Raw genomic sequence first — 26,054 nt, 5'->3', positions numbered from 1 at the left:
ACTAAAAGTACTGCCCTGGCAGACTGATCCCTGACCACACACACTAGCTTTTTGTACATGTAGCGGGGCAAATATATGCAGAAAGTACATAAATGATGCCTGACAGACTAACAAGACTTTGCTATGCTCATGGGAACAGTCCTCTCAACAGTCCTGGCCATGTCAGTTAAGGTGTGAATCTTTTAATTATTACAGACAATGAAAATATATTTCTTATCCTCACTTAAGAGCAGTGGATATCCTGGCACACCGTGGCCACGGAAACTGCAACATCTTTGTCCCTAATCAAGCTGACTCAGCCCACACTTACTGGTTTAAGTGGAGAAACTGTCCATGACTGCAAATATGTGGACTGGAAATTGTGTCTTTAATTAAAATGTCTTCCTCTCAAAATGTGCTTGTTGAACTCTTCCCATGCCACAAGGGTAATACTGGTAAGTCCAGTACACACACAGAAATATGCCCTCATTAAAAAGCGTAGTGGATTCATAAAGGCCCTGCTAAAACCACAGGTGACCTGGAATGTATTATCCAATAAGACTAACTTGCTTAAAGGAAGCTAATCATCTCCATGCATTTACATAGGAGCTATATTTGTTTTAGAAACCCATTTTGTGAGTGTATCAAACAGATCTTGTTTCCTGAATGAGCGTCATGAGACAATGGGCTATTTGTCTCTGTAAAAGTGTTCCTTGCTTTGGTAACCCAGCTTGAAACAGACATCACGAGGCGGCATCGCTATACTGTAAAGACGATGCCTAAGCTCAAAGCACAGCAGTTCAGCCATCGCCACTGGGCATTATACAAAAAGCGTATGTGAGAAAAAAAAAAATCTTTGCTCTGTCAGCAACTGTCTGGACTTAACCTCATAGTGTTAGTAGATTTCTAGTGTTTGGTTGGGGCAGATTTCAGTGTGACTTTCACATTTTGATTCCAAGTGCAACTTAAGAATGCAACAGATGAGCTCAAATCCCTAAATAAAGAAATGTACTTTATATTAGCAGCTAGTAGGATGTAGAAAGGAGCACAGGAAGCAACAGAAACAACACAATCATCCCAATGCTTTTCAGATTCTAAGATAGATGTGTTTCATAGAGAGAGAAGCAACTTTCGCTTTCCTGCAATGGACTAATTTCCTGCCACTTGTGATCATTTTTGTCTCAAAGCAGTTCCCTTTTGTGGTTTAATAGGGATGGGCTTTCCATACCAGTACAATCTGCTTGTTAAACAAGTGTGGGTCTGATGCTTCAGAGCTGACATTGCAAGGCTCTTAGCAGTGCTTTTTATTCCCACAGTGATTAGAGAGCAGACTTTTCATTAGTAAATCCTCATTGTTTAGACCTTGCTACAAGGAGATGAGTTGATTATGAATCTAATTTGAAATACATTTCACTGCCTGTGGGAAAAACATATTGGAGGATGGTTTGCAATTTTTGTCTTATGGTTTGTTACAGTTTGCTTAAATGCCAATTAAATGAAGCCTAATATATTCCGAGTGGACATCTTCTCTCCACGCGGGCCTGCACACTTCTTCGCCTCACTTGCTTATCTGGTGAAAGGTATAGATGGGTTTTCGCTCGAGCACAAAGCGCGTGAGTACGTGAGCGCTGTCCGGTGTTACGGTGGTTACTTAATGGTTTCAAAATTGGGATTTTGTCGGTGTGTTGGAGGGTGAATTTAATGCACTGGCGTAACCCGGTGGTTGCCTAGTAACGCGCTGGCAGTGGGCGCCGTAGGGAGAGCTCTATGGTGGGCGCTCCATTAAAACCGTTGGCGCTCCTGACCTTGGCGTCGTATATGCGCAAAGCACACAAGACCGTGCAAAGCAGGAGATAAGAGTACAGATCCGTGTGTTTGATACCGAAACCGGAGGAAATAGATTCACACTCGGCACAGCCCCCCATTGTCTTATAGCGACACCGACGGGCATGGTATGGAGGAAATCTCGAGATGGAGCGCGCATCAGCCTCTGTAAAAGCAGGTGAGTTAACCTAATGATTGTGTGTTGTGTTGGTTTTTTTTTCCGAGGGACGAATCTTTGTTCAGATTGATTATACTTAAACTGATTGTTTCATTGAACGCGAGGCTATTGCCCGCTGATATACTGTGGTGCAGAATGTGTTGGCTCGCTATTATTTTAATTTTATCCAATATTACACCGTCCTAGACCCAGATTAAATAATCTTCACAGTCACAACGTGAGGCAGTACACACACACACACACACACACACTATAGCACTTTGTCGGTGCTATCTGGGCTGTGGCTTGTTTTTTTTTCTGTGGGTCTGGGTCTTTGCATCCATTTATAAAGGACTAACCATTATGTTGAGTGCTACCTGCAGGTTCCCTATAAGGTAGTCTCCTCTGCGTCAATCCCTGCTTCTCTTTATTGCACTGCTAAATTAGGGGGATTTGGGGAATCCACCGAAGCGGTTTTGATCCACACCAGTCGAAATACAAGGGCATTGGAGCCCAGCAGCCTATACTGTTGTCTGACATACTATAGGCTCCTTCTCAAATGCTTTCATGTCAAGGGCCCCCAGGCTACCAGAATGTAATCGATAAGATGTTGTCCCAGAGATTTTATTAGTGGTGAATTGGTGTTGAATTGTGTGCCTGTCGATGATGCAATGGCCGGAGAGAAACATGATTATATAGCAATCATTCTAATAGGTCTGTAACCACACCAATTAAAGGATTTGGTCCCAGAAAAAAATAATACTTTTGACCCAAACCACCTCTGTGATGTGTAAATATCTGTCTAAATAATATGTTATTATAATATGTTATGATTGTAAAACATCTTGGTTTTTGCACTTATCAATCAGTTACTGAGTTATTGCAAGCACTTAATTGGCAAGATATATTTCACCCATGTTTCTTACCTGTTGCTGGGCATGTTGCCAGTCTAAATTGCCCCAAAAACTTGCAGTGTATCAAACTCAACTGAGTGATGGCTCATTTTTATTACATGGCCCATTTGGTGTAAGCTATAAAGCTTTTATCCACATCTGTCCCATCGCAGACCACAAGTTGGAAAAAGAATACTCTGCAGCCCAGTTGAAGGCAGTATTCAGCTGCTTTGGCAGCCTGCAGAACAATCAGTAAAACTGAAGTATATCTAAAGATTATACCTCAGCTTTGCTCCGATTATTTAAATTAGAACTTTGTTTTAATGTCCAATAGCAAAACATCAACAAAAAAACACATTTATTGATACTAATATCATGAATACATGTGAAATTTAAAAGGAAATGCCCCTCATTTAATGAATTCATTATTAGATTCTTTGATCTACAGCAGCCCCAGTGACAGGGCTGCTTCGTAAGCTACAGACAACAAACACAGTGTCATTGGTGTTGCCCACTGTACTGTAACTGCTAATTTGATAATTGACGATTTCACAGCAGGTTTTGTGAACAGTGAGGATTCATACCTCCAAATGATTTATTATCATTGTCAGTTCCAAACTAGGAGATGTGCTCCGATTTATTAAAAATCTGGTTCTCTATCTTTTCCATTTGAATGTCTCGGGAGCCGTACATCATTGTCACATAACAGATAGGGGATTGAACAAGCCTTGTCCTTTTTCCGGCTATAAGAACATTCACAAGTGTTAATTAATACAGACGAAGCTGGCCTAGGGCAGCAATGTACAATATTTCTCAAAAGAACCAGTGTGATATTACTTTCATGTGTCTCAGTCTTTTTTTTATAAAAAGGACAACTATGATTGTGTCCATATCAGGAAATGTGTTACACCTAGGAAAGAGAGGATGAGCAGCCTTTATTTCTGTGTACTTCCTGGTGATGTAAAGAAAATATTGCAGGGAAAGAGAAAAGCCAATGAACCACATCTGTGCTTAATTAGTTTCTCATATTAGGAGGAACAAATTGTCCCCCTGTCTTCACAGATAGGTTTATCAGACTGACAGAGAGCTGTTTAGCTGCAGTCGTTGGCAATACTTGAGGCAGCGCTCGTCAATAGATTTGATTAGGTTAACAAGCTTGCTTTTGCCTTGCTCATTGACGAGCCAGTGAGAACCTGATGTCGAGCATATTATGCTGACTGCTATCCCAGACCATGAGGACTGAGACGGGATGCATTTTGGATAACAAAGTAGTTAATTGGAAGACGCACAACACAATTTGCTCTGTAGTTCTCCGTGGGTGAGCTTAGATTTGAGACCTTATTTGAATACAGTATGCACATGTGATTAGGGGTGAATGTTACTGAGACGTTTACACTTGTGAACCACTAACGAGACAAACTATCATCACACAGAAGCTCTGGCGACTGCCGTCGGGTTAGAAAACAGTTTATATGTTTGTATCTAAATAAATATTACTGGAGTAACGAACCAAAATCAAGGGATTTTTTTCACTTATAATAAAAGAAATCATTGTGGAATTAACAGGAATTTATTTATGACTGCAAATGGATTAAAAATCCTATATTTTATTAAAAGACTAAGCATTAGTGTTGGTCAAAAAAAGTGAGAAGTGGGGAAAAAATGGATTACAGAAGATGAAGACTACCGCAAATCAATTTCTCAATACGATGTCAAAGGATCCTTTTCTTCTGATATTGAACTCAACTGTTTTATGCTGCCTTTAAGCCTTCCTCAAGTCCGTCACTTAACCTTACTTGCTATATGAGGACGGGTTGGGGCTTGCGGTCCCATTAGACATGTTTGTTCTGGGACACTTCCATTATTCATCTTCAAGTTAGTGGTTGACAGTGTTGCTTACATGTAAGACACAAAAAGATACAAATATTGATAATGTGAGATATTTGGTGTTTTAGAAATACATTAAACACTGAAACATCAGAAGCCAGATATTCCTTAATCTTTCTTCAATGCTCATATTCATCTTTCTTTGCTGTTCACTTTGCCACTTTTACATTAGAAGAGGGGAGCTTAACACCTTTTATCTTGAGATGTTTTCGCAGCATTACTCCAACATAACAGCAGATGGATTTTTCAGATTCCTCCCATCTCCTCCCACACTGATACACAGAGATCAGTATTCAGTGATTTGTACATGTCAAAGCATAAATTTGCTCCTTTGAGACAGCAAATTGTCCCAAAATTATTAGCATCGATGCGTTACAGTGGATGTGGCATGCTGATTAAGCTTGTATAAAAGTGTGTATTTAGAGCCCCAAGGTACAGCAAGAAAACACTTTTATCACAACTTAGTCAATTCTTTCTGATCATCTTGTTTTCAGATTTGTGTGCACTGCAATGAAAAACGGAAGTGGGGGCGGTCCATACCTGGCTGTCGTGTATTTGGATTTGATAACCGTCGCAGCTGAAGGCGCAGTGAGTGATGTCTGTCTGAGAGGGTCGGTGCAGAGGGACTGAGCGGTCACTACATTGTGCATTTGTGCTGTGCAAGGGCACTGTCCTGCCCAGACCAGACCATGTGGCTAGCTACGTTTAGAGACCATCTGTTGCCCGCACACCTGCTACATCATCAAGGGACTGTAACCATCACCCACTGTGCTCTTCTTTGGTGGATATTATGTTCCTGCTGGTCATTCACCAAGGCAACAAGCCAGAAATTCTATCCGACCGTGACCACCCAGTTTGGGAAACTGCGAGGCCTCAGGGTTCCTGTGCCCAGCGAGGTGCTCCGGCCCGTTGATCAGTATCTGGGGGTCCCCTATGCTGCTCCGCCCGTGGGCGAGAAGCGCTTCATGCCCCCCGACCAGCCCTCCTCTTGGTCAGGTATCAAGAATGCTACCCACTTCATGCCTGTGTGCCCTCAGAACATCCACAACACCGTACCGGAGATCATGATGCCCATATGGTTCACCTATAACCTGGACACAGTAGCCACATACATTCAGGATCAGAGCGAGGACTGTTTATATCTAAACATCTACGCTCCGACAGAGGATGGTGAGTTGGTGTGGTAAAATGGACAACAATAACTACCCATTTCTACCAATCATTATTATCCATGTCGTCCTGTTATCATCATAAAGCATGTGTGCGACCACTTCTCATTTCATCGCTGCCACCAAGTGCTGATTTACCATCCAAAGCAATGCCATTGTTGTTTCACTTGTTGCAGTCATATTCCATATGAAATAACAGTCATTTCTCCATTAATAAGTAGGAATTTATTCATATATTGGTAGTTGTGGCAGCTGGAGATACCCTGAGGTCACTGAATGTGTATGGATACACACAGACTCACCGAACCAAAGAAATTATTTGCAGCATTTATTAAAAAGGATGAGCCCATAGCATATTTGGCTGTCACCGCTGAGGATCAAAGGTAATCCTGAAGAACCACTTTGCAGATCTAGTAAAGCTAGCAGTGCCAGCTTTCCATGTTTTGGGGGGAAAAAAATACTATTTCGAATAGAATATGTTCAGAATAGATTACCTCCCTCACAAGCATTCAGTATAACACAAAACATTCAGCATTCAAAGTTGGACCGTGTTCAGCTTTTGTATGTAACCTGCTGCTCTTTGGCAGACTTTTCCATGGTAGCGTAGCAACGGATAAACAGCCTGCTTGAGAGGTAGCTGTCCAAAATGGTGCAGACCATGTTTTATAAAGCTTCTGGTCTGAGTGCTGCTGCCGAAAGGCTTCCTTACCCACCACCCAAACAGGTTAATTAAATCTCACACTTGCATTCACATTTTAAAGGAAGGAACATAACCCATCGGGTTTATACAATTTTTATTTCTTTGGAGATTTTTTTCTTTCTTTATGTCATTGTTTATTTAAAATGCACCTCGGGCATTCTGTTACTTTATTATTTGTTTCACTGATGTGAAACCTGTGCTTTTTTCATTTTTATAGATCTCCAGTAGTGTGTTGCCAAATTAAAAAGTGGTTTATTGAGATTTCCACTATTTAATATTTGTTTTTGTGGCTTGTTACCTGCTCAGTCAGAGTTTATTAGTCATTGATCAATAAACCATATACCTCATATCTTCAGTAACTATCCTGCAGTGCTTAACCTGAAGAATCAACATGACAGTTTGTTTGAAAATATAATTGTACAGCGAGATACAATGAACCAAGAAAGATGTATTACTGCAGTCAAAGCTGAGGCAGCTGGATCAATATAACGACAGATAATAAACCATTCAAAGGAAACAGTGTGTCTCTGCATGTGTGTGGGCGCATACTCACACTGTCATTTCCTACAAATATCTAACAAGAATTGGTTTACTCGATGGAAACAGAATTACAAACACTGATTATTTTGTATCTCTACTCTAACTTATAATGTAATTGTGTCACACAGCTCTAGATTTTGCATCTACATTTAGTCAGAAAGCAATTGCAGGTAAAAGTGCAACATGCTGCATGTAAATGGGATGATCTTCTCTTTGCCTATAATGTCTGGATCTTTTGTCTCCTGATTCTGTCAGTTGGATTGGACCGTATATAAAAATAAGAGGCACAGTCAACCGTGATGTTTTCAATTTTGTACTTTTTTTTTTCCTCATGTGAATCCCAGGGAGCCAACACAAGAAAAAGGGGGCGGCTTTCTCACATGCTGAGACTCATATATCTGAAGGTATTTTTTTAAGAGCTCAAAGTCTTGATGCATGGATTCTTTCAGCTTGAGTTTGGTGGATGAAGTTACAATTCTTCGTCTTTCTTCTTGCCTGAAGAACAGTACGAGTTCTTTTTATCTGATTTATGATTACGTACCTTTTCTGTTACTGCACCTCGTGCCTTGAATTGAGCTTTCAGTAAGAGCTACATTGCTGCTGCCATCCACATTGATTGCATTATCTACTTATCTGTCTGATAGTCTCTTTTAAAGACAGTCGTTGGTCAATGTAACAAGTTGGTGTCCAAGCACGAAGCGTAGATTTTTTATTTTTATTGCAAAAATGAAGTTTCTATTTTAGCTCGTACTAGTAGATAACAAGAGCTCGGTGCAGTGTGGGACTTATAAGTCCAAGTCTACACATATGAAACGTTTTATTTTTGCTTGTGCATGCATATTATATGTGGAACTGTGAAATCACACCATTACAGAATATTCTTCTCCACTGACATCGAACCACAAGTCAAATCAATGGGTTTTCTTCTCTTTCTTCCTCTCATCAAAATATTTCCGATACGTTACCGAGGCAAAGCATGCTCGGTCGTGAGCTTACCTGCACTGTAAAATCTGGTGTTAATTACAGTTGACTCTTTGATTCATAAACCCCTCGTCAGAGTGTCCATGCATTTTCTAAATCTCATTACAGCTTCCAAACCACAAGCATATCACTGCATCGCACCTTTTCCAAGCTGTCTTTACTCATACCTCATACTGAAAAGTTGATATAACGTTTTTAATAACAGTGTTTCATTACTATTGCCTCGGCCGTTGTTTGCTCAGCATATCTGTGTGTGTGTGTTGCAGATATAAGGGACTCCGAAGCTCGACCTGTGATGGTTTACATCCATGGAGGCTCCTATATGGAGGGCACCGGGAACATGATGGACGGCAGCGTGCTGGCCAGTTATGGGAATGTTGTTGTCGTCACGCTCAACTACAGAATCGGAATATTAGGTGATGACAACAAGTCTGTGTGGTAAAATTTAATGGTATTTCAAATGGGGTATTTAGTTTAATGTGGGAGAATAAACATAATGCTCATTAATTCCCACTTGTGTTGCTGTTATAACCTATAAAAAGAAGACATGAGAGAAAAATACAAAGCAGTTCGAGAGAATATAGGCAACGGGGCTCTCGATAGCATGGCATAGCTTGATTTGCATAAATATGTTGTCCTCAGAGGAAAAGTGCTGCAAATACTTATCATGGTCTGTCCAAGCTGTTTGGACTCATTCTGAAAACACAATTTATCTTCTTTTAGATAGAAGTATCTAATCTGTGCAAGATCATCAGCCTTTGCAATTGTTGAAGGAAAAATGATTAAAACACAGTATGGAGCAATGCAGCGTTCACAAGCATTCGCAAGGTCAAGAGTTTCCCTTGCGTTTAACATTCAAAACACAGTACGTTGTTTAGATGAGACTAGACAAGGGAATAAGTAATAGCATCAATTGTAAGAGCACGGTGACCTCTCTGGTTTTATGAAATTCATGTAGAGAACTAGGCAAAAGATTTATGCACATTGAATTTTATGAAGTCACAAGCGAGGAGAGAATTCAGATTCGCAGAGCCTGATCACTTCCTGAGGGGCGCCGCTGCTTGGAGACTATTACGAGGAGTTGACTAAAGTAGTCAAGACACTGTGGGAGAGAGCGAAGGAATATTTGCACCTGAGGGGAAACGGTGTCAGCTCAGTCAGATGCCCTGCTGGGCTACAACTTTAGATCAAAGCTGTGACATACACTGTAGATCTCTACTTCAGAACTGGCTCTGATGTCTTTCTGTGTACTTCAGGCTTCCTCAGTACTGGTGACCAGGCAGCAAAAGGAAACTATGGACTCCTGGACCAGATTCAAGCTCTCCGTTGGATCAGTAAGAATATCGGTTACTTTGGAGGAGACCCGGGTCGCATCACAGTTTTTGGATCTGGAATCGGTGCTTCCTGCGTCAGTCTGCTAACTCTGTCCCACCACTCAGAAGGTAAGGACCACCGTCTCAGTTATCTCTGACTTTGATCAATACAGGTTTGCTCAGTTATTAATGCCATCACTTAAAAAAAGCAACGTCAAAATCCACAAACTTAACATTGCAATCATGTTCATTTCTTATCTTTGAAGATGCCAGTTACTTTTGGAACAATCATTTTTAATCTTTTTGGAATTTTGGTCTTTGTTTCAAGCTTGGCTCTAAATGGTCTGTCAGGGAGATGAAGTGTTATGACATGGTAGTGTAGGGTAAAGGGGGTATTTGTTAAGTAAGTGATTGCTTTTGTTTCCCTCTACTCAATCTAATCAGCCTAAAAGCTTTGCCTCTTAAAATGGGAAGCTCTTAAAGAAGCCTACTGGCATTCTAAAAGTTTCCCCCACGCCATCATGTTCACCTGTGTCCATCACTTTTTACCATTCTATCTGACTAATATTTACATCTTTCAGCGACCGTTTTGTTTTACCCTCATTTACTCAGCTACATATACAGTGTCTATAGTGGAAAGTTTCTAAGCTTTACTAAAAAATACAAAAAAACAATCAAACACCATCTTCCTTTTCATTGGCGTTCTGTATTTGCAAAGCCTTGATTGAAGACACTGTTTACCAAAGACAAGGCTGGTGTGAGAATGAAGCAGGACCAAAAAAAAGAGAGACCACATTCTTTAGATATTTTCTTAATTCATCTATTTGATCCCCCCCACACACACATTTATTGGCAATGCTTTATTTAATTGAAAATGTCACATTCTAGTCCAGCTTCAACTACAAATCCATGCTATCAACATTATTATTTTTGAAATGACAATATAAATCAACATGAATTCAATTAAAATACCTGTTTAAAGAGTATAAATTACCCACAGGAAACCGGTATTTGTTATCACTGACAAGGAAAACTGTTTTAATCTACTTTTCTTTTTAGTGGATGTCATGCCATTTGGTAAACACTTATCCAAAGCTCCTTGCAAGAATCAAAGGGGCGTATTTCAATATGGGTGGCCCACCCTCTTATCGTTGCTGTATTATTTCCCCGACCGTCGCATTGATGCTGGACAGAAACACAAGGGCACAAACTGTGTGTTTTCATCAATGCCAGGCAGGCTGCGGCAACTGTCCTTTGTGAGCTTTGTATTTGATGCCCTAGCTCGGCTGCAGCGAATGCACAAAGACCTCCGGCTGTCTTTGAAGTAGACTAGCTGCTGCCCTAAAAAAATTGAAATAAATGACAGCAAGGCAAGACAAAGTGACACTGTCCCCGCACTCTTTTTCAAGCGACGGCTATGCTTTAACCTCAGCAGAGTACTTTTTGACTTGGTACATATCACTTGTCATTTTTAGGTGGTAGATACAAAATCCCCAGAGACAGAGGTGACGCACTGCATATAAACAATTCAACAGAGCATTGTGTTTACTGCATCAACATTGAAGGATCAGGGTTACTGCATATTCATCTCCCCGCACAGTCCCTCCACTGCACACTTGGCATCAGAAGCCTATACGAAGCTATGCAGCTTGTTAGACACATAGTATTAACGATTATACGGTTGCAGTGCGCGTGCGAATAACTGGCGTCGAAAGCCTCCTCACTGAAACAATGCTGCCAATTGATCATTAATTTGACTTGTATTCACTGTCATCCGCATATAGTAATGACACCACGAGAAACAAATAAGGGGATCAACAGAGAGAAGCAAGTCTTTTTTTTAATCATTATAATAACAATGGAACGGGACAGCATCCTATTAGAAGCTCATTTCTTCCACCAGCTGCTTTACAGAGCAGCTTCTCATCAGCAAGGCTCAATCTGGCCTGTTCACTCTCTTTCACCCTTATGCTTTATCTCCCTGGCTAATATTCAAAGTACATCACAAGCGGGCTTGTTTGCTTTTATCTACCTAAATGTTGTGTGTCAACAAACCTTGGATTTAGTTACCAGCCGTGACAGCGACCGTGGTATTATTTTCACCATGTGTGTGTGTATGTGTCTGTGTGTGTCATCATTGAAAAAGTGGTCCTGGAGACACCTACTGTAGTGGGAACTACCACAACGGCGGTTTTGAGTAGGCCTACTTTGCCAGGTGTTGACAGATTTTGTCACTGTGATAGCATCGCAACCGTGCAAGGTGCCGTCACGAAACTTTACAAATGTGTTGTTGAGATCAATAGGGAGGATGAGTTTGAAAATGGGAGCGGTACAAGCAAAGGGGGCCGGAAGTAGGGGGTAGAAAGCGGGGCTCAATTTGGCGTCAAGGCTGGTGTGATATCTAGTTGTGATTAGCAATTTGTGCAAAATGGATCATGTCAAAAATGCCTTTAAGGTTGCTGAAAAAGAGAAAAAGAACACTAATACTAACCACTGTTCTCTGGGCTTCTGTTGTCTTCTGTGTCTTTCTGTTGTGAATTTTGTGTCCCAAGGTTTGTTCCACAGAGCCATCATCCAAAGCGGTTCAGCCCTGTCCAGCTGGGCTGTCAACTACCAACCAGTCAAGTACACCCGCATGCTGGCCGAGAGGGTCGGCTGCAACGTGCTGGACACTGTGGACATGGTCTCCTGCCTGCAGAAGAAGAGTGCAAGGGAGCTGGTGGAGCAAGACATCCAGCCCGCCCGATACCGCGTGGCTTTCGGTCCTGTCATTGACGGAGATGTCATCCCGGATGACCCGGAGATCCTGATGGAGCAGGGCGAGTTCCTCAACTATGATATAATGCTGGGTGTCAATCAGGGAGAAGGGCTGCGCTTTGTGGAGAACGTGATGGATCTGGAAGACGGCGTGTCTGGCAACGACTTTGACTTCGCAGTTTCAGACTTTGTGGACAGTCTGTATGGCTACCCGGAAGGGAAGGACACACTGAGGGAGACGATAAAATTCATGTACACAGACTGGGCCGACAAGGACAACCCGGAGACCAGGAGGAAGACCTTGGTGGCCCTCTTCACCGACCACCAGTGGGTGGAGCCCTCAGTAGTGACGGCTGACCTACACGCCCGCTATGGCTCGCCTACATACTTCTACGCCTTCTACCACCACTGCCAGAGCCTCATGAAGCCAGTGTGGTCAGACTCAGCGCACGGAGATGAGGTGCCTTATGTGTTTGGCATCCCCATGGTGGGCCCAACTGACCTGTTCCCCTGCAACTTCTCCAGGAACGACATCATGCTCAGCGCTGTGGTCATGACTTATTGGACCAACTTCGCCAAGAGCGGGTGAGTAAGAGCAAATCCAGGGACAAACCAAAGTACATGTTAACATTAATATGGCTTCTTTACATATAGTTGCAGTGCATTCAGTATCCCATTTTACAATCCTTTCGTGGCTTATGGTATAACATAGATGACCTTCCTTGTGCTGCAGACTTTATGTATGTTGAGATGTTCAACCTCTAACTTCGGCTACATTCGCCCTTCTGTAAGATTCAGCCTTAAGTAGTGCCGCCTAATTAAGTGCAGCCCGAACTCCCACTGCCATGTCGTCCAGCCTTTATCAACTGTTCTCCTTTGCTCGTTCACAAGAACACTCCCATGGAACGCGTTGCTACAGTTTTTATCAATTAATATGAATTCCTTAACATCGAAAGTCTATAAATAATCTTCATCTATCATTAATGGTCACTTCTTACTGTAAATTAGGTCTGCTTTACACTCATAACATTTGCACTCACTGGATATTTAATTGTGTACACTACCAGCAAAATGCTAAAAAATGTGGTGATGCTTAACTGCGCAGTCTCATTAAATGAGCACACACCATCTAATCTAATGGAAGCTGTGTCTTTTGAAATGCCATGTTGTCACTATTTTAAAGCTTCCTTATAGACTCTATACGCACTTCGGGCAGACTTCCGGAAGGTGATGGATCTCAAAGTGTACAGCTTAATTCACATAAATGTTCAAAGCAGTCACTCACTGTCTGACAAAAAGGTTACGTTGAAGAGAAAACTTGAGAAGGCTGTTAAGATGTACGCCATAAACCTCTGCAAACTTTACTGTGAGTTGTACTTTCTAGTAGGATTGGCAGAAATAATCAGTAAAGAAATATGTATATGGTTGTTTGCAATACTCAATAGTGTTACACTGGAACCAAATGTTGTTGCCTTTATTGAAGGTACTGTATAGATTTGAGTATGAAGTTACTGACTTTGGATTATCATCATTATCATTAGAAGCACTGACATTTCAAAGTATTTCCAGGATTGAAAGGAGATGTTTTCAGCTTATGAAGGTTTTCCAGTTTCCTTCCGTTGACCTGCACCAACAGTGACTCAGCATTTAAAAAACATGCTTGTGGAAGTGCAGCTTCTGCACCTACTGACAGCTTATTTTGCAATTTGTCAAACAGAGGCACAGGTTTGCGTGTCTGTGAAGATAAGTGAGTTGCACTGTAGTGGAGGACTCCGCTGCTGCTGCCCTGCTGGAGTCTTCCTGCATATTGAACGCACAGCAGCAACGAGTCTTAGCGGATGATGACGAGCAGTAGGAGGAAGCACAGCACAGGTCACTGTAGGCTGCTGTTTTTACTGTGTAGGAATGAGGGAATGCTGAGCCCTTGAGGAGAGATGGTGATATTACATTGTGTTGACATGTCGATGAAGTTCTTCTCCTTTTTTAAAATTTAACAAACAGGCCTTTTGTTTTGATTTGCATTTGTAATGGCAACATAGCATTTATACCAGCAAGGGCTGGGCTACGGGGTCGAAATCATTATCACAGTATGAATGAGGATATTTTCCCTATAATGATATGCATTATGGTATGGCAAATGTAAGCAAAATTTTAAATACCCAAACTAATGCTCAAAGCAAATAACTGTGTGTAAAACTAAAAACATCTTCTGCTCTAAATCATTCATTTGGACAAAAAGGTTTCAGGAGCGATATCTTGATAATTATCATTACAATATGATGATATTCTGGAAATTGATAATGCTGAATTATTGCCGAACCCAAATACTACCATTTAGCTTTCTTCCGTCGCATTTATTTCTTATGACTTAAGTTTTCTGTCTTAATGTGTCTGCAGGGATCCTAACAAACCAGTGCCACAGGACACCAAGTTCATCCACACCAAGGCCAATCGCTTCGAGGAGGTGGCCTGGTCTAAGTACGACCCCTACGACCAGCTGTACTTGCACATTGGCCTGAAGCCTCGTATCCGTGACCACTACCGCGCCACCAAGGTCGCCTTCTGGAAACACCTGGTGCCCCATCTCTACAACCTCCATGACATGTTCCATTACTCCTCCACCACCACCAAGGTCACCCCACTGGATTCCACCCAGTCCAACGGTAAGAAGTCGGGCAGCACCGGTCGTCCTCCCTTATCCACTGCCCACAAAGACGGCGAAGAGGGGAGGGAGATGGGCCCTCTCATCATGCCGAACCCGAGAGATTACTCCACAGAGCTCAGCGTCACCATTGCTGTGGGAGCGTCACTGCTCTTCCTCAACGTCCTGGCCTTCGCCGCTCTGTACTACCGCAAGGACAAGCGCAGTCGGCAGGACAGGTCCCAGCAGCCCAGTCCCCAGCGTGATAGCAAAGGCAACAATGTGAGCCACACCACCACTATAGACGAGACCCTGTCCCAGCAAAGGAACCAGTGTGAGGCCCTTCACAATCCTCTTCACGTCTCGCCCAGCATGGACTACTCACTGAGCCAGCGCCGTTCCCCTGACGACATCCCTCTGATGTCCCCCAACAACATCACCATGATCCCCAACTCCCTGATGGGCCTCTCCAACATGAGTCCATACAGCACCTTCCCAGCTGGTTACAGCTCTGCAGGCCTGCCCAGCACCCACTCTACCACTCGGGTATAGCCTGGCAGGAGTTGAGGGAAGGTGGGGAGGAGAAGCGTGACATACATAAAACATGGAAATGTAAAGCTATATTTAGGATGTGTAGGTAAAATAGGATTGAATATGTTCGTTCTGTCTTTTCCAAAGGTGTACAACCGCCAACATTCTGCCTTTGCTCTCTCATAATAGGAAGTCTAACTGCAGAGTCATTTTATAATACTCATTTTCAAAGGCAGACAAAAACAAAAAGCGCATTTCATTTTCCACTTTAGCTTTTTTGGAACTTTACCTAGCAAGAACTTAGTATAATGTTTCTACAGTTGGATTTGTATGGGAAGCTTTTTCTTACTCTGTGATATCTATTTTGATCTCGTGGAACGAAGTGACATTATAACTCGTGGTGGACAGAGATGAGATCTGGTAAAAGCTGAAAAGCCGTATTATTATTATTATTATTATTATCAAGCTATTTTATACATATTTCTCATGGTGCATTGCTTATTATGGAAATGTATTTTTACTGTAATTACTTTAAAATGCCTTGTAACTCGCTCACATTACTCTGGAATCATAACAACAATGGATGGAAATTTTACTCAAATACAGGTCCCACATGTGGAAAAAATGTCCAGTTTATCCAAAAATATTTCTATCTGGTAGTGCAACACTTCTGTGTGTGTGGGTGTGTGCTGAGAAGTGCGCTACAAAAATGTAAATTAGGCATTGTTTGAAATTAACCATTCAATTTGTAGTGTTGTATAATCTATTGTAGTCTATTTGAGTATCCTTGCTATATTTTTATTTCACGTGTCTACAATTTTGCTTTATGCATTGTAGGAATATAACTTCTGCTTTACTATAAAAAGAGAATTGCTTAAAATGTGCTTTCCCACTCCAACCAACTCATGGTTCTTTTGGCTTGGCTTCTTTGTACAGAATTATCTTAGATCAACATTTCATTGGTCGTTTGTTTAAGAATACTGTAAGGTCTTCAGAAAGATAACTGTAATTACATTGTAATTGTATGTATACCAACTCTATTATTCACATTTAAAGAAGAGTTTGATGAAACTTGCAGATTATTGCGCCTACTCCAAGTGGTTTGGACCCCGTGCGTACCAAGATATATCCAGGGGTCAGTCTTTACTGAATGGACATGATGGACATCAAGCTTTGAGATTTGATTTATTTGAACCTATCATAATGTTGTTTAATCTAAATGAGACGACTATTAAAAGATTTTTGGAACTAAAAATGAGTCTTGTCCAAAGTTGGGATATTAATGAGTCCTTAAAAGTCTACAGTGTTTAAAGGGATACTCATAACCGTGTGAAATGTAGACCAAAAGCTATACAGTGCCTGGGTCGGTGTTAGAGTTTGAGGTTAAATTAGCCCTCATTCATGCATCTTAAGTATGCTAATGCATGAGAATTAAACATCAAAGACTGTTTACAGTTCATGGAGAGTCCGACTGCATTTGTAAAATATGTTGCATCAAGCTGTGTGTGGATAAAAAAAACTCATGCTAGGTTCACACTGTGAGCAACAAAAGCAACAAAATGGCCAAGTGTGGCCGGCTACATTGTAGTAACAGCAGGCACTGGGAACTGGGTAACGGCTTTTTTTTTTTTTTTTTTTTTAGATGGAACAGAACAGGATAAAACAAAAACATATGATTGGTTGCCGCTTCATTGGACCGCCAAAAACATTTAGATCAGCTTGATTTGTGGCGCGTCACGCCGTGTCGGGCACCAGTTTGTAGCTTCATGTCACTGGCTTCCATTAAATTACTTGTTGAATGTCGCTGTGTCGCTCGAAGTGTGAACGAAACATTACAAATCTGAGCTGAAGACTACAACTTAGAAATCTGTGGGTTTTAAGGTTAGAAAGAAGGGAGCTTAGCAGACCTCTGGCACCTGCTCCTCGTCTCTGCATGACACTAGCAGTGACTCGAGGCTACATTAGCTGCAACTAGCACCCACACATTTTTCACTGAACTGTCTGCGGTCAAGTGGCATTGTTGGTAATGTAGGCACCAGGTTTTGAGAAAATGGAAGAATGCATGGAATAAAAAAAGATGTCTGATTCAGTTAACTGTCCATCACGAATCTGACAATGTTACCGGAGTGCAATGAGCGGAGCACTCTTTTAATGAATGAGGTTGGGGGGGGGGGGGGGGGGGGGGGGGTGGGGGTTTCTGGGAATAAAGTGAAGTTGGATCAGGTTTAGTTTAGGGTCCGGGTTAAAACGAGACTACGTAACTTTTGAAAAGAGCTGTTATACATTCTTCCTGTTACAAATTTAACTGATAAGCAATAAAATAAAACTTCGATCAATTCCATAAGGGTCTGGTATGGTCATATTAACTGCCTTTTCAAGGTATAATGTTATGTTACTAACATTACTAAGTTATATAGCCTTGTTTTAAGGCTATCAGAGAATGACTTCACTTTCCAAACCTCACTCTTTCTTTGCATGTTTTCATTGAGTTTCTCAGCCATAATTGCTCATCAGTTACAATCTCATGTTTACCTACCTCCAGCAATAGCACAGTCCTCTTTTTCCATTTTTCCTTAATCTTCCACTTGTGCCTCTAACTGCTGTTGCTCTGGTCCTCCTGCAGTTTTAGGGAAAATCTTTAAAAATGTTGGAACACACACAGCGCCTGGTTGCAGTTTCCCCAAGCTTCAAACACACAGCCAGCAGAGTCTGAGATAAGCTTGAAAGACAATCAAACACGCGAGCAAATAAACACCCTGTTGGAGAACACAGCTCAGTCCTCCCTTTGCTTCATCATGCCGTAAAACAAATAATTCAGGCACTCCCCGCGGGAGGTCATTGCCACTGAACTCACTTCTGACTGACGTGTTTTTGTCCTCCAAGTTCTTGTTTGTTTGTTTGGTGCCTGTTTGTTCGTTTTGTCACAAGATAACACACATTACCATAACAGGGATAGAAGGTGGTGCAATCAACACATGCGTATTACCACTTGCAGTGCGTAAATATTGGTAGATAAAAAATATCTATCACGCAGCAAACAATTATAAAAATGACTCAAAGATAGAGCACTGTGCCACATCACATATACGAACTGCACACACAGTCACATACATTGATGTATAGTACGCTCACAATGTAGTCACAATGCTGTCCATGGTGCTGATCATGATATAGGTACAATTTTCTATGTGATTATGCTAAACATATATTGATATATGCACCATGATAGCATTTGCTACTTGCTCGGAGAGAGTAATGTGCTAGTTCAAAATCAGTTCATGCATTAACTAATAACTGTTAGGCCGTCTCATTAAGAGTTACCCAATAATTCATCATCTGAGCTGCTCGCATCCCCGACCACCATCTGCATCAGTTTTTGTGGAATATAGTTCATTCATAAATTAATGAATCGCTCTCTTCATGCCACCGAAGCCACCAAGTCTCCAAAACGTGTCCTCCTAATCCCGTCCTTTAACTTGTCAAAATCATTGCTAATTCACATCTCAAAAGTAAAGCTGACAACCATTCTACACTCCCATGTACTGTACCGAGGTTAATTAATGCTACCCGTCTCTTTTCTCTCTCTCTCTCTCTCTCTCTCTCTCTCTCTCTCTCTCTCTCTCTCACATGTTTTTTCTCTGAGATTTCAAAGGCATCATTCCTCTCCGCTCTCTCACTTCCTGATCTCATTACTCCTTTTCTACATACTAATTACTTCATGTGTCATTATTCAGTTTTTCTTGGAGACAAAAGGCTACAGACTGTAAGCTCACACCAAGCAATTCACCAATCCACAAGGCTATTATTTTGTTAACAAATGTCACATCCCGGTCCCTTGTGTGAGTTAAGTTTTCTTATTTCTTCAGTATTTGTCTCATTTCCTGCTTTATTTCGGCACTTACTTGTCGTCTCTCTCGTTTCAGTGTCTTCACTTCCCGCCCTTGTGCGTTTCCCGCCTGTGTGATTAACTGCCCCGCCTTGATTGGCTTCACCTGCTCCTGATTACCCTTCCTCCCTTGTGTATTTAGTCCGTTCTCCCCTTTATCTGTTCTCTGTTCAACAGTTAGTCTCTAGTGTTTGATCTGTTTTGGGATTTTTGGACTTAGACTCAGCCTTATGATTTGGTACTTTGGCCTTATGCTGACTTATCCCCTGTTTACCAAACCCTGCTTCAGTAAACTGTTTTTACCTACGACTGATCTGTCCCCCGAGTCTGCTTTCGAGTCCTTTTGCCCATTGGTTTAATATTGACACCATCTTAAGAGGAGTGAATCCATGTTCAACAACAGATCAGTTGCTCAAATGTGATTATTTGCAAACAGAGATGATTGTTATTATCTGGCCCAATTGGTGGTATGATGGTTGTCTGTAGCTCCTTTGTGGTTTTTAACATTTATGTCCATTTTGTCATGGGCTTCAAATGGGGGAAGCAAAAATAGGATGAGGGACTTCTCCTAGAAAAAAAAATGGTGTTTTCTCCTGCTCCACACTGGCTCCTTTGTACTGAACCCGGCTTTGACATCAACTGGGTCAAACATGAGGGAGGGAGGGAAGGAGGGCAGCAGCTGGACCCGACCGTCAATGTCACCCTTGTTGGTCAACTTCATCGATGTCGGTCACCGGCGATACGATTTATTTCACTCTTTTGTCTGTGCGTACCTCTCATCACTGTGTGTTTCTCAGGACGCTGCTCTGAGGGCCCTGAGACCTGCTTGTTGTATCTTGCTGACATCTAGCATGTGCGTGTGCAGACAGACAACACATGCATGTTGACGATAAACAGATGAGCCAATAAGAGTTAATGAAATACAGCCTTCAAATCAACATGTGCAATAATTAAACACCTCTGAGGTTAAGACATGTAAAGATGTAAGGACAGCTGTGGTAGATCATTTGTGTTGTATATATAAATAAAGAAAACTGTGCAACTTTGCACTTAAAAATAGATTGGATGTATCAACTGATATCTTTGTAATCTTTGTGTGCATGCAAAAACTCCCATTTCTACTAAATTACCCATATTGTTTTGCGTAATCAAAAGAATTCAAGCAGCTCAAAAACAGTAAATATCACCAAATACCAAGAAACAAAACTCATAACAGAATTTATAACCCACTTTCTGGCCCCAGTTCTGAACCCATGGCTCCATAAATAATGACTGGCAGTTGAAATGGGACTTTGTGACTTTAAGATGTGAGTCGGGGAGATGTGGTCTATCTATTGTTGATGAGACAAAAGCGCGAGTCAGATTCATATAGGAGTGGCGGGGAATAACTTCTCATATCCTCATATCACAGTCACAAAGCGACCCAGCAAAACTTCAATAACCCCCACACTTCTCTCTGGACATGGGTGAGTGCACAGAATCTTTAATAACTCTTATCATCTATTATTAATGTGATTTGAAAATGTGAATTTCAATAACTTACTAATGTTGCATTTAATATATCATTTCTGTCCATGTTGCCCTTGTCCACTGTGGGCAAGATTTGCTGCAATTTAATCCTGTTTTTTCATTTTGAGATCCACAGATGGATCACTGATTCAGCACTGATTGTATTTAATATGCTGTAATTTAACATACAATGATGATTTCATAAGACTGAAAAGGAAGGCTCTGCTCAGGATTGCTTGCTTTTAAATAAAGACGGAACTCCCCGTTACCTCTTCTAACCCCTTTTAACCACAAACAATGAGTGGAATCAGAGTGGCTGACAGAGATGGGCATTGACTCTCAACATGCCAAGGCCATGCCAGGTCAAAGAGGTGAAAAGAGGTCAGAAACTCCCACATGTGTCATGGGTATAAATTAGTAGATTTCCATGAGAGCTGTGGACCCAAATAACCTCTGCTGACCATTTTTTTTTCTCACTCACAAACTATCGCTCAAGCTCAGAAGATTTTAGTAGCATTTTAAGTCGTGATTGGTGATCTGACATCTACTGTAAATGCCTTTTGCACTGAGTTGAAATAAAGGCCATGATGGCCTTTATCACTTTATCACTGTAGTCACTGTTGCAGGGCACAGCTGAAGCGTGGGCGTCTGCAGGCACTATCATTTTTGGGGCTCTAGCAGTCTTCCTTCCTGCTGTTACTATTTATACTTTTGTAGCAGTTTGTTGAACTCACAGCCTCTTCCAACTAAAATCCAACAATTTGTGAAATTGGCACGAGAGAGGATGGCGGTTTTATCTCAGACTAATAACTGCATGTGTGCTCTTATTTAATGTGTTTTATTGTAATGTTTGGTTTTGAAACCAAGACAATTTTCTCCCACGGGAGACAATAAAGTAACAATGAGCTGAAATGATCAGAATGTTTTATTGCACTAAAATAGTTTGGCCATCTAAGAATTTCAAAATGTGTAGCGACAAAACTAAGTGGAGTTGTTGTTATTGTTGTTGTTGTTGTTGCAGATATTCAAATTGACCCCCCCTCTCGTTCACTATGCTTCTACCCACTCTTTGAACACTTGAACCCAACCCCCGCCGGCATTGACACTCAGTGCCATGGTACCAGTCTCAGCCAGCTGTGGAGGGAGGATGGCCTGAGTAGTGATATTGACTATGGTGTAGAGACGGTCCTGGTGACCCTTCTGCCACCACATACTACTGTGTGTGTGTGTGTGTGTGTGAGTGTGTGTGTGTGTGTGTGTGTGTGTTTTGTGGCACCATGGTCTTTGTTTATTTAACATCGCTGCCCTTTGTTCCTCCCTGATCATGGCAAAGACAATGGATATTGTATCTGCAGCCACAAAGAGAAGCTCTTTCTTCAGGCCCCTGAAGTCAGAGTTTCGCCACCATCTCTCTCTCTCTCGCCTGGTGACGCCTGTGACCGCTGGACAAAGAGGGCAGGACCAGTGTTAGTAGGGGCCGAGCTGTGAGGTGCTGGTACCAGCAGAGGAGCTTTAACATACAGATGAAGTCAGCGCAGAGACTTATTTTCCTTTAGCAACAGCTTGTAGACAGCACTCTACATCACTGGTTGGCACTGGGATCTCTCTTGATTGTGGAGTACAGGATCAGAAGCAGCAAATGTTTCCGGTCAGGCAGCCTTGGCTTTGCAAAGCCTTAGGTGCTTCCCTCTATCCCATTTCTGCCAATGCATTTATTAACACTGGGGATATTTGCTACCTGCTTCAACAGAGAAGTGCATGAGGTTGTCGTGAAGTCAGTGGTGACTGCTTTTGTTTGGACGCTTAATTGGGAATCGCTGCTTGAACTCTTGTTTGTCACTAATTTTTTTTCTTTTTTCTGTTGCTTTCTTGCCTGTTGCCGGGGTCTTGGTGTATGCTCATGGATTTGCAGACAGAGCGAGTCCTTTTTCATAGCTCCCCCACAGGGTGAAAGAGTTCCCCACCGTGGCGTAGATGTGTTGTGTGGTTATATGTGCGGTGTGTGCCGCCTGTGTGCTGATATATTATGCCCCCTCAGGTTGTTATGATTGCTGTATCCGGTGCATTGGGGCAGTGCCCTACCCATCCCTGGTGGCCACCCTGCTGTGCTATGCCGGCATGGCGTTATTTTGTGGCTGTGGGCATGAAGCGTTGTCCCAGACCGAGGTCCTCGTCGAGACTTACTTCGCCCGCAACGTCCAAGACTTTGTGGTCATGGCCTCCTTGTGAGTGATGCTTCAATGAATTCTCTTTATTGTGACTTTTGGCCTCTGAAGAATGGTTTCTTTTTGCTGTTTGACCTGACGTCTCTCCCTGTGACTGTCCCAGTATCAAATACTTCCAGTACGTGATCTATGGCCTGGCATCGTTTTTCTTCCTCTATGGTATCCTGCTGCTGGCTGAGGGTTTCTACACCACGAGCGCGGTCAAGCAGACGTTTGGAGAATTCAGGAGCACCCACTGTGGCCGCTGCCTCAGCCTGACGGTGAGAACAAGGAGATGGGACGGGAGGGGGAGTAAAGAGGGAGGGTAAATATGATGTCATTGTTAAGATGCTGAATGCTGGTTTTATTCTCGCTCCTAAGTTGAATGAAATGTTCTTTATTTCAGCGATTTCTACACAGATTCATGACTTATGATTAATAGCTGAATTTAATGACAGCACATTCATCACACTAAAACCTGGGCTCCTATACGCCACATCTCTGTGACCTGACGTCCTGCACTTTCTTATTTTTCGACAGTTTATCATAGTGACGTACATCTTGGCTTTCATCTGGCTGGCAGTGTTTGCCTTCTCTGCTATCCCAGTCTTCTTCTTGTTCAACATGGAGCAGACCTGCCACAACATAAACATCCTGGCTGAAACAACCCCCAGCATTAATCAGCACGGCTGGATTTGCATGGATGCCAGGCAGTATGGTGCGTTGTCCTTATAATGACTGACTGGCACATTCTCCGCCTGACGAGAATGCTAATGTGTTCGTGAAAGCGAAGGAATTCATCATTGGGGAATGGATGCAAAACTGCTTGTTGAATAAGTTATGAAAATAATGAAGATAACTGCAGCTTTATCTAAATTTCTTCACGTCTGTGTCTCTGACATGCTGTATGCAAGCAGGAACTTAAATGCGTCATAACTCATCAAGATTCAGCAATTGCAAGAGACACTTACGTCATTGTCTTCATTTAAGGTCTGCTTCCTTGGAATGCAATGCCAGGCAAGGCTTGTGGAATGACCTTGGCATCTATTTGCAAAACCAGCGAAGTGAGTAGCCGAATTCAATATTTCCTTTCGCACAGTTTAGTCTTGTGTCAACATCCTCACGTTAAAATCAATGTGCAGAATCAGTGTAAATTCTACTCTGGAATATGAATGCATATTGTGTGGTGTGTTAGCAAATGATTTAATGCAATGCTTCTGAATGTAAACTAACCTGTGTTTGATATGTCTTACAGTTCTACGTCACCTATGACTTGTACATAGCTGCATTTGCTGGTGCCGGGGTCACTCTCTTGTCACTGGTGAGCAATTGCTTTGGCAATTTGCATGCTTTCTGGTCAGATTCAATATTTCATCTGAGATTGCTCTTGTTAACACTACCAGTTGAATCACATGTAAAGGGTCAGTTTGCCCAAATTTTTAGTTGGTTAAGTTTAAAGATATGTGTCTCTTAGATTATTGCAGCCCCAATGCAATTGAAGTTAATGAAATGTGTTTTGTGGTCGTCAAAGCATGCAATAATGACTTTCAGCTGCAACATCTCCTTCATGGGCCTTGCTATGAGCAGTTTTCAGTGGAAATACTTTCTTATTTTACATTTTATTTGTTGACTCATTTAATCCATTCATGTACTTTATTCTCTATGAGTTTCATCATACAATATTAATGAAAAAGACAAAGAACATGATATAAGCATCATTTATAAATCCAAAGGTATGGAAAGAAAAATTTCAAAGAAATAGTTCTAACAAAATATGCAGATTATCAGGAGTAAAAGTCAGTTTTCAATGTGGGTACAATAAGAAAATATCTATTGGGTGGGCAGCAGAAATATCAAAAATGAATTTGTCCAACCCTGGACAACTCCAAATCTGCATGGTTAGATACCCTTTGAGGCAAGTAAGAAAATATGTTTGTTTGTTTTTTGGGGTGAATCGACCCTTTAAAAAGGTCACATATGTTAAAATGTTTTTCCCTTTCTATTCTTCCTACCTCCATCTCAATGTTTTCCTTTGCAGTTTCTGTATCTGGCTGCCACCACCTACAATTACGCAGTCTTGCGGTTCCTGGGCAGGAAAGGCGTCCGCTAGGTGCAACACCTCGGTCCCAGTCAACAACATCCTCTGGCTATGAAATGGAGAATGTCAACACTGGACTTCCATCCATCCTCTGGGAAAAAGCATCCTCCGAACGTGGATCACCTGCTATAGTATTTCTTTAGACGTGTCTAATAACAGACAAATGTTTCTCATCGCTGTTTTGTATGAACAACAGACAGAGAGATGAAGATAATTCACATCCAGCAGCCTCGTCCTCAAGTCCTCCTCTCAGATGATTCTCTTAGCTTTGTTGTTCATTCCCCTCTCGCAGGTCGCGTCTCTCGTTGTTTTTGCGAAGCTAAATTGGTGCTGATGCTGTTGTCAGATTGTGATGTATGATGTTTCATGAATAATTAAGAGCAATGACAGCTTACCTTGCAAGTCATAACTGCATGCCTGCCATTCAGTGTTTACTGATGCAAAATGGTTCTGAGTGTGATTTTGCTGCTGCCTCATTATCTTGCGTATCTTGTGTAGCAACATTGTGTGAACTAAAGCAAGGGAGGCTGACTGTACCAAAGTTCTCTGCATGGGTTTGGTGTATCCTCTCATCTCTGTGCTTTCACTCACAACACATGTACTTTGCATTCACTCATACTGCATTTTTGCTTCGTTTAAATGCCACTGTGTAGGAGGGAAACAAAGACATGTATCCATTTTTTTCTGGATGTTTTTGGGTTGCTGCTTGAAATAAGCTGTTTTTATGTTGCTGAGGTGTTGATGCTTCAATAACCAGTGACTCATGTTTCAATTGTAGCCCTGCTACTTACTGAGCTGGGTTGTGTGTATGCTCATTTTTAATTAAGGCTGAATAAACAATTTTAATTGGAGGCAGTCATTTGTGATTATTTAAACATATACAGTATGTCACGATAGAAATCTTTCATGTTGATTGTATCTCATATAATCATCTTTGGCAATTACTACCAGATATAGTATGCCGCCACTTCTTTTCATAGAACAA

At 41.8% G+C, this 26,054-nt stretch overlaps 2 protein-coding genes across 4 annotated transcripts; both read left to right on the top strand.

The window, feature by feature from the left end:
* Positions 1–1,507: 1,507 nt before the first annotated feature.
* On the top strand, positions 1,508–16,627 carry LOC116388933 (neuroligin-3-like). 2 transcript variants are annotated; one of them, XM_031857269.1, is made up of 7 exons: positions 1,508–1,981; positions 5,235–5,910; positions 7,494–7,553; positions 8,397–8,546; positions 9,387–9,572; positions 11,996–12,785; positions 14,598–16,627. In XM_031857269.1, the coding sequence occupies exons 2-7, from the start codon at positions 5,430–5,432 to the stop codon at positions 15,391–15,393; spliced, it is 2,463 nt and encodes an 820-aa protein (XP_031713129.1). In that variant the 5' UTR covers positions 1,508–1,981; positions 5,235–5,429; the 3' UTR covers positions 15,394–16,627. The 2 variants fall into 2 exon arrangements, with proteins under 2 accessions (XP_031713129.1, XP_031713130.1); XM_031857270.1 differs by lacking the exon at positions 7,494–7,553 and having other exon boundaries at positions 1,509–1,981.
* A 3,989-nt stretch (positions 16,628–20,616) lies between these two features.
* On the top strand, positions 20,617–25,920 carry plp1b (proteolipid protein 1b). 2 transcript variants are annotated; one of them, XM_031857233.1, is made up of 7 exons: positions 20,617–20,724; positions 22,806–22,992; positions 23,096–23,252; positions 23,512–23,689; positions 23,962–24,035; positions 24,227–24,292; positions 25,010–25,920. In XM_031857233.1, exons 1-7 carry the CDS (start codon positions 20,721–20,723, stop codon positions 25,079–25,081), a joined length of 738 nt encoding a protein of 245 aa, XP_031713093.1. In that variant the 5' UTR covers positions 20,617–20,720; the 3' UTR covers positions 25,082–25,920. The 2 variants fall into 2 exon arrangements, with proteins under 2 accessions (XP_031713093.1, XP_031713092.1); XM_031857232.1 differs by lacking the exon at positions 20,617–20,724 and adding an exon at positions 22,167–22,446.
* The last annotated feature ends 134 nt before the right edge of the window (positions 25,921–26,054 follow it).

This window comes from Anarrhichthys ocellatus, unplaced genomic scaffold (genome assembly GCF_004355925.1).
Source record: "Anarrhichthys ocellatus isolate YVR2014 unplaced genomic scaffold, GSC_Weel_1.0 scaffold18, whole genome shotgun sequence".
NCBI lineage: Eukaryota > Metazoa > Chordata > Actinopteri > Perciformes > Anarhichadidae > Anarrhichthys > Anarrhichthys ocellatus.
The sequence above is the reverse complement of the archived record's forward strand: the minus strand, read 5'-3'. Positions and strand labels throughout refer to the sequence as shown.

Bases quoted from the DNA above. Each gene is read 5' to 3' on its own strand.
- plp1b (XM_031857232.1), top strand. From the start codon at position 22,407: ATGTTTCCGGTCAGGCAGCCTTGGCTTTGCAAAGCCTTAG. The intron at 23,690-23,961 runs GTGCGTTGTCCT...TCTTCATTTAAG, and splicing joins CATGGATGCCAGGCAGTATG to GTCTGCTTCCTTGGAATGCA. The intron at 24,293-25,009 runs GTGAGCAATTGC...TTTCCTTTGCAG, and splicing joins GGGTCACTCTCTTGTCACTG to TTTCTGTATCTGGCTGCCAC.
- LOC116388933 (XM_031857269.1), top strand. From the start codon at position 5,430: ATGTGGCTAGCTACGTTTAGAGACCATCTGTTGCCCGCACACCTGCTA. The intron at 5,911-7,493 runs GTGAGTTGGTGT...TGTGAATCCCAG, and splicing joins CTACGCTCCGACAGAGGATG to GGAGCCAACACAAGAAAAAG. The intron at 7,554-8,396 runs GTATTTTTTTAA...TGTGTGTTGCAG, and splicing joins TGAGACTCATATATCTGAAG to ATATAAGGGACTCCGAAGCT.